The sequence below is a fragment of the Ursus americanus genome, chromosome 23 (genome assembly GCF_024610735.1).
Source record: "Ursus americanus isolate L20-20 chromosome 23, mUrsAme1.1.p, whole genome shotgun sequence".
NCBI classification, from domain to species: Eukaryota; Metazoa; Chordata; class Mammalia; order Carnivora; family Ursidae; genus Ursus; species Ursus americanus.
The window spans coordinates 22,085,128-22,097,565 of NC_142149.1; the positions used below are offsets into that span (position 1 = coordinate 22,085,128).

Sequence of the window (12,438 nt, forward strand, 5' to 3'; positions counted from 1 at the left end):
TTTTTGGGGGGGGAAGGGTTAATTAAGGTTAAGAGAGAAAAGGATACATCTTCCAGGGTCAGGGGCTGTTTGGGAAGAGTGAGGTCGTGTCCCAGTTTGGGGGGCCCGGCAGCCGGTGTGGGGGCAATCGCGTTAGCCTCCCCCCTCCTCCTCTTCCCCTCTCCGCAAACACCCTGAAGGAATGAGGTCACGTGGGTGAGTAGTGGGCGGGACCTACTCTTGTCTGGAGGAAAAAAGCCATTTTGTACCCCCCCAGCCCCGGTCCCTCCCCTCCCCCCTCCGTCCCCTCCCCTCCCCTCTCTCCCTCCCACCCCAAGCCGCTTTCACAAACTCCTTTCTTACCGTAGGTTTCTCCCCTCCCGCCGCCGGAGCGAGCGACACGGCTGCGGCCCCCCCCTCCCCTCCCTTCCCTCCCTCCCTCCCATCCCCCCCTCCCCGAGACCCACCGGACCCCGAACCCAGGTAAGTGGAGGCAGACTCCCTGTCCTTTCCTTCTCCTACCCTGCAACCAGACTGGGGTTGGGGGGCCGGTCCATCCCTCTTTACACACCCCTGTGGGAGGGGGAGACTCGGAGCCGGGCCTGCTTCTCGCGTCCCCGCCCCACCCCGCCAGCCCCTATCCTAGCTCGCCCCGTCCGCCTTTCTTTCTCCCTTTTCTCTCCCCTTTTCCCTTTCCTCCCTTCCAAGATGGCCGAAATGGATTCCCCCTTTTAGCGATCTGGCGTCTCCCTCGACCACCACCTCTTTGTGCCGCAGCCCCCTCGCAGACCTGCTCCCGAGGTAGCGAGGGGGAGGGTCCGAGGCAGCCACAGGGGCTGTGGGCTGCGCGCTGGGCCGGATCTCTGCCCTCTTCGCCCGCCCCACGAGCCAGAGCGGCCCCTGGCCCTGCCCCACTGCTCCCTTCGGTTTGGGGAGGGGTCGCTCTCTGCTTCTTCCGTGGGCACTGGGGCGTCGTGGACGCGCAAGGAAGGACTTGAGGCCGGGAGCGAGGAGACATGCCTTTCTGATTGCTGCGGGGCCGGGGGAGGGCGCTCCTCCTGGCCGGGGTCCCCGGCCTCCCGGGCACCTCCCCCCAGCGGGTCCCTTTCCCCCCCGGCCAGGACCGGGCGCCCCGCCCCCTCCCCGAACCACCTCAGCAGAGCCTCTTTCTCTGGAACACCCCCCTCCTTGGGCCCCGCCGAAAGTTTGACTCTAGGGAAGGTAGGAACGGCCACCGGGTAACTGGGGTCCCTGATCCTCTGACCCAGGCTCCGGGGGAAGCCCGGGAGGAGGGAGTAGAAAGGAGATTGGCGGGGAGGAGGGGAGTTATCGCGATATTTCCCGTCGCCAGCGGAGGCAGGAGGGGTCTGACCGATTGGCCCCCTCTTCTGCTGGAGAGCCGGGCCGCCTGCTCCCTCCCCTGGCCCTCCTGCCTCTAGCTCCGAGGGGGTGGGACCTCTCGGCTAGCAGACACCCCTGCCCCTCCAGTCCCCACAGTGGGCCCAGGCATGCCTCTTCCCCCTCCCCCACTGCCCCCATCTGCCCAGAATTGCTCCGGATGGCTTGAGGTGGGGAAGGAAGAGGCTTGGGGGTGGTGATTTGCCTGTAAACATTGTGGAAGTGTTACTCCGCGCTTCTCCCTGGTCTTTTGTCTCTTAGAGTAACCCCTCTCCCCGTACATATATATGCCTCAGTCTCTCCTGGGCTCCCTGTCGCTTGTGGGGTGGGGGGAGAAGAAGGGGTTGGTGTCCGGGTTGTCTCCCGCTCTGTTCTCATGCCTCCTTCTCTGGGCCTCTTGCAGTTTGTATCTGTTCCTGAAACTGATTTCTCTTCCTCTCGTCTCCACTCTGTTCCAAGGTGTTGGTACTTGGAGAAGGAGCATAAAGCCAGCTCTGTTGCAGCTTTTGGGTAGGGAGCTTTTCCCAGGGGGTCCCTGGTTTGGAGTTGGGGGTTGAGGTCTTAGAGCTGTCTTTGGAAGGAGGCCGGATCAGACCCCAGGTGAGACCTGGGAGCCAGGATCCGGACCCTGGGTAGCTTGAGTGGGGCTCAAGTTGAAGTCTTTGGGGGTGGGCAGAAAGGGGGGGGGATGCTCTCTGCTGCCCCTGGCCTTGCTGGAGAAATCTTGGTTGATGGAGCTGTTGCCATGGGAATGGAGAGAGCCTGAGCAGGGAGAGGCCACATCTTCGTGCAGGGCCCGATGCCCACGCTGCTCCTCCAGCCTCTGGCCCCCAGAGCGGAGGTTGGGAGCTGCACTGCCTTTGTTGCTGGAAGACTTAGGTTATAATTTACCGCGGGTGGATCAGGGACGCACGGAAGGTTAGTGTGTATTTGCAGCTCTGGTTTCAGGCAGGCATGTCAGACTATGTGCTTCTGGGGTGGGTGGGGGTGGCTTGTGCATCTGGCGAGTGTGGGCCTGGCTCTGGTCTGGCTGGATGTGTGATGGGGTGTGTCTGGCCTGGTGTGTATATGTGTGTGTGTCTGGCCAAGTGTCTGTCTGGCTCTGTGTGTGCGTGTGTGTCTGTCTGCCCTTGTGTGTTGTGTGAGAGGGATGGAGGGGGTGTGTCTGGCTCTGTGTGTGTGTGTATAGTGTCTGTCTGCCCTTGAGTGTTGTGAGAGAGGGATGGAGGGGGTGTGTCCGGCTTTGTGTGCATCTGTGTATATTCGGCAGTGTGTAGCTCTGTGTGTATATTTTGGGTTTTTGTCTTTGTTTGGTCTTAGGAAGCTGAGAGAGGAAGAGGCAGAGAGGGGACAAGAAGCCCAGTTTCAGGAGACTAGAGGATGTTTTGATGCTGCTGGCAGGAGGGGCAGGTCCCAGGGTCAAGGATCAGGGAACACGGAGGGGTTGACCTTGTCCCCAGGCAGACCCCTGTCCCCCCACCCCCAAATACACGGAGCGCATGCAGTTGGAGCCACATGGCTAGGAGAGGAATGCATCTAGTACCTAACGTGGAGACTCCGTTTTCCTACCTGCTCCATGGAAGGGGGGGAGGTGATTAGTTCCTGCCCCTCTCTCTCCTTCAAAGTGAGAATGTGCACCGAAGCTCTTGTGTGGGCCGGACTCTGACCCTTCCCAGAAGGCACACTGAGTGGTCTTCTAGGGAACCTGGAGTCCTTCTACCTTCTCCCTGCCTGGGTGGAGTCAAGCTAGGCTTACTGATTTCTTAAGTGAGTGGGAAGCCTGGCCCGGGTGCCACTGTGTAAAGAGCACTGGAATGGGGGGCGCCTGGGTGGCACAGCAGTTGAGCGTCTGCCTTCGGCTCAGGGCGTGATCCTGGCGTTCTGGGATCGAGCCCCATATCGGGCTCCTCTGCTATGAGCCTGCTTCTTCCTCTCCCACTCCCCCTGCTTGTGTTCCCTCTCTCGCTGGCTGTCTCTATTTCTGTCGAATAAATAAAATCTTAAAAAAAAAAAAAAAGAGCACTGGAATGGGAGTCAGCCAGTTTCTAGTCCTAGGACTGCCGCTGTATTACTGGGTGACCTTAGCTAAGTCACTTCTTTCTCAATTTCTTCATCTGGAGAATGAAAGGATTGGACATTTTCTTTCTTCCTTCCTTCCTTTCTTCCTTTCTTTCTTTTTCTTTTCCTTTTTTTTTTTTTACGATTTTATTTATTTATTTGAGTGGGAGAGCACGAGCAGGGGGAGGGGCCGAGGGAGAGGGACAAGCAGACTCCCCGCTGAGCAGGGAGTTCTATGTGGGGCTGGATCCCAGGACCCTGAGATCATGAGCTGAGCTGAAGTCAGATGCTTAAGTCGTGAAGTCGACTGAGCCACCCAGGTATCCCTCTTTTTTTTCTTTTCTTTTTTAGATTTATCTATTTATTATTTTAGAGAGAGAGAGCAGGGGTGGGGGTAGGGGGAGGAGCAGAGGGAAAGGAAGAGAGAATCTCGAGCAGACTCCAAGCTGAGCATGGAGCCCAATGTGGGGCTTGTTCTCACCACCCCAAGATCATGACCTGAGCTGAAGTCAAGATTCCGATGCTCAACCCACTGAGCCACCCAGGTGCCCCTGGACAAGGGGCTTTCTAAGATCCCTTCTACTTCTGCAATTCTAGGTGTCCGGATGTGACCTTGAGTGACGTTTCCCAAGACCTAGTGGGGGAGTGGGGCTATTTCATGTGGAGGAAAGGCAGAGCAGAGAACGCTGTGTTGGGGCATCTGAAGGAGCAGGGAACCTCTGGGTTATCAGAGACAGGCTGTTTCTACAGAGGAAAATGAAAAAAAAAAACCCAACAACAACAAAACCTGACAGTGGGAGAGGCCTAAATTGCAGGGAACTTGCAGGAAAAGACTGGCTAGAATAGAGAGGTGGGGGGTGGTCTCTAATTAGTAGGGGCTTTGAGGAAGGGGAAAGACAAATGCCAGCCTTGAAAGGCCAGGAGGAGCTGGGATTGGGTGCTGGGTACTAACGAAAGGTCCTTTGCTGCCACTGTAGCCGGGGACCGGGAACATGGGCTGCCCAGTGATCACGCTCGCTCTTGCAACGACAGTGGTTTGGGGACAAAAGGTGTGGAAGGGCTTGGCTGCAGCTGGGGTGGGGGACAGTGCTCAGGTCCCTGTGGTGATACCGTTGGGAGGGACCTGGTAAAGCCCCAGAGCTCCACAGAAGCCACTTCCAAAGGCCCCATGGCCTCTTCATGGATTTTGTCTCTCTGCCTCGGGCTGTTTCCCATCTCCCAACCTCTAACCCAAAGTGATGACAGCTGGAGGTCCAGCCACCATCACCCCTCTTCCCTCTCCTTCCCACAATATACTGGCCAGTTGCAGCTGGGGAGGAATTGGGTCACAGGTGTAGGGCCCTGAGGCCTGGGGGTGGGAGGTGCGCCGGAGGGGGGGGGGGGTGGGGGTTGCGCAGGGGGGGAACTGAGCTGTTTACAGTTGTTCTTGGCACCTGCTGGCAGGGCCAGGCAGGTAACCATGGCAATCAGGTGAGGAACCAATCAGTGCTGCTCCCCGCCCCCAGCCCCAGAGGTAGCAGTCTGAGGCCCCTGGGGATAGGGTGGGGGGAGAGGGGGTGCAGCAAGGGGGGCCTGTTCTTATACCAGAGAAGGAGGCATATTTCTTTCACTAAGCACCACAACGCCTTCCTTTACCCCTGCATCTAGATGGGAGCTCAAGGGATAATCTTGGTTTGATTTCTCACGCATGCCAAGGGAAGTGAGAGGGTAAAGGGCACGGCCACTTGCCTGGGAACTCCTGTGTGTGGAGGCCACAGTTGGCCTGGCAGGAACTGGATGGGAGTTCATGAGAGCACAGCCAGCGTGTGAATGAGGTGACCTAGGCAGGGGGAAGCGCCTGCGTGTGTGCGTGTGCGTGTGAGAGGGAGACACGGGGGAGCGAGATGTGCCGGAGGCAGCCTGGACACCCCGCATCAACCAAAATGTGTCGTTTCCGGCTGTGCGTGCACACGGAGATGCATCTGGACGCAGACACGCACGGCGCAGCGGTCACGCACCGTACCTGTGGAGGCCCAGACGTCACGTCCACCTCCCATGGACGTTACCCACACTCAGCTACTCAGCGACTCAGCCACTTGGAGTTTGCTCTCCCCTCTGGATGGTTGTAATAATATTTGGGCATCTTGCCAGGGACAGGGTTACTATGGAAACGACCAAACAGTGGAGTAGCCAGCAAGCCTACAGGATTGTGAAGGGGGAGCCCTTGCAGGGAGGGCCAGGGGCTGCCCTCTGTGGGACAGGCACCCCTTTCCTTCCTTAGGCCAAGTCTGTGCTTCCCGGCCGAGGCGTCTCCACTGGCTCTCTGGGCTCGCTTGTTTCCCTCTGTCTGCTGTGCAGACTTGGTGTGTCTCCCACATGTGGCCTTTGTGTCTCTGCATCTCTTTCGGTCTCTGGCCAGCCTCTGTGGGCTGTTTGGGTCCTGGCCAAACTCATCCTGGGGTCTCTATAGAAACTGTTGATCCTGGCTGTGAATTTCTGGTCCTAGAAAACCCAATGTGGTGGCTTTAGAAATCTTTCTGGAAAGGAGAGAAGGGTGTGTGTTTTGAAGGAGTCCTTGGGGCTTGGCCACCCTCTCGAACCCCAACCCTTGGGCTTTTCCACGGGAAGGAGTGGGGGGGGGGTTCCTTTCTAGCTGTAGGTTTGATTTCTATACCAAGAAGTTAAGCACATCAGCCAGTCCAGAGCGGGGCCTTGACTGACCTCCCTGGACCCTGCCAAGGCCTGGCTGGGTGCTCGGGGCTGCTGCGGAGAGAACTTTCTGCCCAGCCTTGGCAGGCATCTCTGAGAGCCTGGGGTCTGTCGCTGGACAGCCTGCGGACAGGTTGCGGCCCATGGAGACAGTGCCCATGTGGGGCAATCCCTGCGTGTGCATGGGACGGAGGTCCTGGAATGTGTGTGGGATCCAGGAGACGTGTGCGGGGGGCTGTCTGCTGGGGCTGCATGTTCCCCGCCGCGGGCATGGAAGGACCATCCTCAGCATTTCCTGCCTGATCACGAGGCCTAGGAGCTGCATGGCCAGCGTGCGGTGGATTTCCGGGGAGCTACTCCGGGGCCAGGCTGCATGCAGAGCTGGGAGGACAGGAGATGGGGTTCTCCCTCTAAACGTAGGACAGCCCACACCCACAGTGTTTCCAGGGCTGCCTTCCTGGGGGAAGAGCGATGGGATGGGAGGAGGGTAGGATGGGGTAGAGACATGGGGGGGGCCTGGTGCCTGGGGAGGGGGGATCGATGTTTCCTCAGCTCCTAGCACTCGAGAGAATACGGATGGGGATCAGGGACAGTTTTAAAAACTGTTCTCTCCTGTTTTACCACCTCCCTGTATCCTCCGGAGAATTGGTCTAACTTCAGCCTTTGCTCCTGCCCTTGAGATGGAGCCTGACCTTGTCGCTCAAGGTCACATGACTCTCCAGAGGGGGCCCCCCCCCCCCCACGCCCAGTGAACTCTGAGGGGCCGGGAAGAGCCAGGCCTGTGCGTGTCGCCAGTCCAGACTTGGAGGCAGAGAGAGCAAGGGCCTCAGGCTCGGGGACAGATGCTGGGTGGTGTGGAGGGGACTGTGGGAGGGGCTGTCGGGGCTCTGGGTTTCTGATCCCACTTTGCTTTCTCAGGGTGACGCTCCCCAGGCCCCCTGCCCCCCACCCCGGCATCATGCATCGGACCACACGGATCAAAATCACAGAGCTGAACCCTCACCTTATGTGCGCCCTCTGCGGGGGCTACTTCGTGGATGCCACCACCATCGTGGAGTGTCTGCATTCCTGTGAGCTGGCTGCAGGGGCCGCTTCTCGGGGCGGGCGGTCTCAGCCCCAAAGAGCTCACGTGCCCGCGTGTCTGGGGACGCTCCCTGGTTGTAGAAAGACCACCCGGGGTGGGGAGACTCAAGGGTGCCGCTCAGAGGTTCATGTCAGGGGCTCTCACCTGGAAGCTTAGGTGTCTCCCGGAGCCCCTGGCCGCGCTGGCAGCCCCGGAAGACGCAGGTGCCCTTGGCGTGCGCTGCGGGCTTGGTGGCAGGGGGGTCGCGGACCCTGGCAGGTGTCGGCAGGCTGGCTCTTGCACCGTACTGCCTCAGACTGGGGGCTCACTTTATGCTTGGTGCACGACGCGGGTCTGACACAGACACGCGCACACTCCCCTGGGGACAAATAAGGGGCCACTGCCGTCTGCGCAAAGCAGGACCGCGTGGAGCCTCTGAAGGGCTGAGAGGTGGGGACAAGGTGGAGAGGAAGGGTGACCTGAATGTGAACAGAGGCCGTGGCGGGGGTGGGGAGGGGCTGGTCCTGGATTATGAAGGGGGCTCTGATTCTGCTTTCTTTCTCCACCCCCTGCCCCCCCCCCCCGCAGTCTGCAAAACCTGCATCGTGCGCTACCTGGAGACCAACAAGTACTGCCCCATGTGTGACGTGCAGGTCCATAAAACCAGGCCGCTGCTGAGCATCAGGTGGGCCGGGCGCTGCCCCTCCCGCCACGCCGACCCCCTGTCCCTCAGCCCTCCATGCTCCCGACAGCTGCAGAGGCAGGTCGGGGAGAAGCACGGGGCGTGAGCCCAAGGCCCTTCCCCGCCCTCTGTCTTGGATGCAGCTTGTCTAGGCTGAGAAATACCAGAGGGGTCAAGACCACGGCTCTAGAGACCCTGATGCCCGGGCCCTGGATCAAGGAAGGGAGGTGGGAATAGGGGTTCCTGGCTGGCGATATAAGGGTGAGGTCGTGGCGGATAGAACTCTCTCTGTTTTTTTCCAGATCTGACAAAACCCTCCAAGACATCGTCTATAAACTGGTCCCTGGGCTTTTTAAAGGTATCCACACACTCTTGGTCCTGCCCCCTGCCCCTCACTCCCCTGCCTGGCTCGCCATCCTTACCCAGCCTCCCTCTTCCAGATGAGATGAAACGGCGGCGGGATTTCTATGCAGCATACCCCCTGACCGAAGGTGAGCGTGTTCGCGTGTCCATTCGCACGAGCGCGCAGTGCTGCCCCGGGCACGCGGGCTGCATGCACCGGGCTTTCCGTCTTGTACGCACCAGCTCGCTGCCCCCGGCCCACAGGATGGCTGGGCTCGCCCCGCTGAGCTCCGAGATCCCGGGGTCCTTGGTGGGCCTCCTTTCTCCGTCCTCAGCCAACCCCTCAGAGCCCTCTCCTTCCGCAGTCCCCAACGGGTCCAATGAGGACCGCGGCGAGGTCCTGGAGCAGGAGAAGGGAGCTCTGAGCGACAACGAGATTGTCAGCCTCTCCATCGAGTTCTACGAAGGTGTCAGGCAAGTCTGACCCACGCCTGGTCTTTTGGTGTCCTAGGTGGGGACGCCCCTCTCTCCCACCCGGCCCCCTTCTGGATGTGTGCATTAGGGGATCCTGCCTGTCCCAGGGTCTCCCTAGCTTCATTCTTTCTTCTCCCCCAGGGACCGGGAGGAAAAGAAGGGTCCTCTGGAGAATGGGGATGGGGACAAGGAGAAGGTGAGTGCTGGGGACCTCCTTAGGAGTGGGATGTGGGCTGGGAGAGAGTGCTTGGGGTGGACCCCAGCCCTTGGGTGCCTCTCCCCCCGCAGACAGGGGTGCGATTCCTGCAATGCCCAGCAGCCATGACTGTCATGCATCTCGCCAAGTTTCTTCGCAATAAGATGGACGTCCCCAGCAAGTACAAGGTGAGTCCCTGGGCCCTTTCAGACACTGAGTGTCCGTGTGTGGCTGTGTCTGACCATCTGTGCGTCCCAGCCATTGCTCTGAGTGCCCGGGTGTCCTCAGGGGCCTGCATGGGTGTGGGATTGAGCTCAGGTAGAAGAGTAGTTGAAACCAAGATTAGGGTGGGGCAGTATTCATCCGTTGAAGCCAGTGTGCAGAGCTCTATGGGACCAAGATGGGGGGGAGTGTGCGCACGTGTGCACACGTGCACGCTTACATGCTCAGAACTGTGGCAGACATATGTGTGCGAAAATGCTGGCTCTTATCTGGGGCCAGCTGGCTGAAGGAGGGCCAGTCTGAAATTCCAGCGGCGCTCTCGGACATTGCTTCTCAAATTTGAATGTGTTGGTGATTCTCTAAAGATCGCTTTAAAGCGTAGGTTCTGATCAGTAGGTCCTGCCATTCTAGCAAGCTCCTTAGTGCTATCAATACTACTGGTCTGTGAACCGCACTTCGGGGAGCAAGGCTCTAGGACAGTGGATCCCAGGCTTTGCTGTAGACCAGAATCACGCAGGGAGCTTTAAACCCCGACTTCCGTCCTACTGATTCAATCAGAATCTCAGCTGAGATCCAAGCATTGGTATTTCGTTTAAAGCTCCCTGGGTCGTTCCACTGCAGCCTGGGTGGGCACCAGTGCTCTGCGAGGTCTTTCTCATGTGGGCTTTTTCTTTGCCCCCATGATCTCTGGAGGACCTGCCAGAGACGTAAGGGGACCCAGACAGCTGTGTGGATGGCTGCGGGCAGGGCTCGTTTGTGATCTGGGTACTTTCTCTGGCTCCCTTCCCATCCGGTATTGGGAGTTCTGTTGGGACAGGTCCGGGAGGGGAGTCAAACCCACCACGAAACCCCAGAGAAATAAGGGAACACCTGCTAGTCCTTCCTCCCCAGTGTCCCACCTCCCACCCCTAGCTTAGAGCCTCCTGGCCAAACGGCTGGAGCCTTGAACCTGACCGGGGTCTCGGTGTCCTCCGTCTCCTCGTCCAGGTGGAGGTTCTCTACGAGGACGAACCGCTGAAGGAATACTACACGCTCATGGACATCGCCTACATCTATCCGTGGCGGCGGGTGAGCTGAGCGGGACAGTGCTGGGCGACGACAGGGCTGGGAGGGGAGCCGTGCAGGGTCGGGCATCGGTCTGTGGCCGCAGCGACCACACAGTGACCAGGAATCACCCTCTGCATCTTGTCCCATGGGCTGGGCATGTCCAGGGTGGCCTGCCACGACAGGCCAGCCTCCGGGCCATCTTTCGATGAAGACCTGCCACGTTCCGAAGTAGAAGGGGGTCCTTTGGCAGATGACGTGCCCCGATTTGGGTCAGAAAGGAGGGTCCGGTGGCTGTGGAGGGGGGAATGTTCTCCCTACGTTTCAGCCTCCCTCTCTCCTCTCCAGCCTCTGGCCGTGCACGTTCTTCCTGCCTCTCCAGGTCTTTGTGTGTGCCTGTGTGTCTGGCCTTGCTGGTCGGTCTTGCTTTGCCTGTCCCCTCCGCTCCAAGGCCTGGACCCCTTTCCTCCTGTTTGAGCAGCGTGGGGTGAGGGTTGGGCAGCTGCCTGGTGAGCCTCTTTCTCCTGACACCCTCCCCTTCCCTGCCTCTCTCTCCCCCGCTCTCCCTGCAGAATGGCCCTCTCCCCCTCAAGTATCGGGTCCAGCCGGCCTGCAAGCGGCTCACCTTGCCTACAGCACCCACCCCCTCGGAGGGCACCAACACCAGCGGGGCATCTGAGTGTGAGTCAGTCAGCGACAAGGCTCCCAGCCCTGCCACCCTGCCGGCCACCTCCTCCTCCCTACCCAGCCCAGCCACCCCCTGCCATGGCTCTCCCAGCTCCCACGGGCCCCCGGCCACCCACCCTACCTCCCCCACTCCCCCTGCAACAGCCAGTGGGGCCACCACAGCTGCCAACGGGGGTACCTCGAACTGCCTGCAGACACCATCTTCCACCAGCAGGGGGCGCAAGATGACTGTCAACGGAGCTCCTGTGCCCCCCTTAACTTGAGGAAAGGGACCCTCTCCCTCCTTTTCCAGCCATGCCTCTCCACCCCTCCACTTTTTCTGGGCCCCTTTTCCATCTCTTCTACTTTCCCCAGCTCCTCCCGCCTTAGGGGTGGGGGGCGGGTTTTATAAATAAATCTATATATATATGTACATAGGAAAAACCAAATATACATACTTATTTTCTATGGACCAACCAGATTAATTTAAATGCCACAGGAAACAAACTTTATGTGTGTATGTATGTGTGGGGGGGTGGAGTGTTCATTTTTAGGGGGTCTTGTGTAATTTGCCCTGCTCTCATTTTGGGGGTGCCTGGAGGTGGGCTGGAGGGGCCACTTGAGGCTCAGTAAGGCCCTGCTCCATCCTCCTTCTCGGGTGTCCTGGGAGCCCTACCAGCCCCCAAAGCTTTAGGCACAACTCCCAACTGGCTGTGTATGGGGTCTACCCTCTCCCCCCCCCCAATCTTGGCTGCTGTCCCGCCCCTGCCAGTGCCCCCCGCCCCCATTGTTGAATGTCCAGAGAATCGCTAAGACAGTGCCTTTTACAAATGCAGTGTATCCCCTGATTCTGAGGAGCGAGTGGGTGGTAAAGCTGGCACCTCCCTTACCTCCTCCTCTTGCGGTGGAAACTTTGTGCAAAGAATAGATAGTTCTGCCTTTCCCCCTACTGTGTGTGTGGCCTTTGCGTCATCTGTCCTGTGTCAGAGAAGATTCAGGCCATGGGAGGCCTCGGCCCTTGAAATTCCGCTGTGGCTTTAGCGGTGTGAGCGCTTCGTCGGGTTCTGCCCCTGCCCCCACCCTGGAGCCCTGACTGGCAAGGCTGGTTTTGGTGAAGTCCCATCTGGGGGTCCGGAGTGCTGCAGAGAAGTGGAGTGGGGTTCATCTCAGATAAGCACAGAGCCCAGATTTTGCCAAAGGCCAACAGCCCTCCAGTCCCCTCCCCACCCCCAGCTGAGGCTGAGTCAGGACAGAGCCACAGAGGCATCGAAAAGCACAAGAAGATGGAAAGCTGTAAGCTCTGGCCTCGCCTCCATCCCGAGAGGTCAGTGGACTGCCCCCAGAAGGGCGGGCCCCAGCAGCTCCCTGCCCACCTGCTTTTCCTCCAGTGTACATAGATTGGGGAGGAGGGGAGGAGGCAAGACTCCCTTGCCGCCTAGGTGTTCGGGGTCAGGAGCCCTCCCATCAGGTTTGTCTGTGTTTGCACCTTGTCCTGTGTCTAAGGTGCTGTGACTGTACCCTCCTCCTGCCCCAGGACATTTGTATCTCCTGGCTTTGGAATAAATGCTGCACACTCTCTGGAAGCTGTAGTTCTTTGGGGCACAGGGGACGGGTGGGTGGGGCCTC

At 59.2% G+C, this 12,438-nt stretch overlaps 1 protein-coding gene across 3 annotated transcripts; it reads left to right on the forward strand.

The window, feature by feature from the left end:
• Positions 1 to 287: 287 nt before the first annotated feature.
• PCGF2 (polycomb group ring finger 2) lies at positions 288 to 12,390 on the forward strand. Of its 3 annotated transcripts, none has more exons than XM_045788826.2 (11): positions 288 to 462; positions 1,781 to 1,887; positions 7,042 to 7,193; positions 7,775 to 7,871; positions 8,171 to 8,226; positions 8,309 to 8,359; positions 8,576 to 8,684; positions 8,826 to 8,880; positions 8,973 to 9,068; positions 10,090 to 10,170; positions 10,719 to 12,390. In XM_045788826.2, exons 3-11 carry the CDS (start codon positions 7,082 to 7,084, stop codon positions 11,094 to 11,096), a joined length of 1,035 nt encoding a protein of 344 aa, XP_045644782.1. In that variant the 5' UTR covers positions 288 to 462; positions 1,781 to 1,887; positions 7,042 to 7,081; the 3' UTR covers positions 11,097 to 12,390. The 3 variants fall into 3 exon arrangements, with proteins under 3 accessions (XP_045644782.1, XP_045644783.1, XP_087710579.1); XM_045788827.2 differs by having other exon boundaries at positions 1,837 to 1,887; XM_087854453.1 differs by lacking the exon at positions 1,781 to 1,887 and having other exon boundaries at positions 382 to 462.
• Positions 12,391 to 12,438: the final 48 nt, after the last annotated feature.

Excerpts from the sequence above, each read along its gene's own strand:
- PCGF2 (XM_045788826.2), top strand. The coding sequence starts at position 7,082 with ATGCATCGGACCACACGGATCAAAATCACAGAGCTGAACCCTCACCTT. Across the intron at positions 7,194-7,774 it reads CGTGGAGTGTCTGCATTCCT|TCTGCAAAACCTGCATCGTG; the intron begins GTGAGCTGGCTG and ends CCCCCCCCGCAG. Across the intron at positions 8,360-8,575 it reads AGCATACCCCCTGACCGAAG|TCCCCAACGGGTCCAATGAG; the intron begins GTGAGCGTGTTC and ends CTCCTTCCGCAG.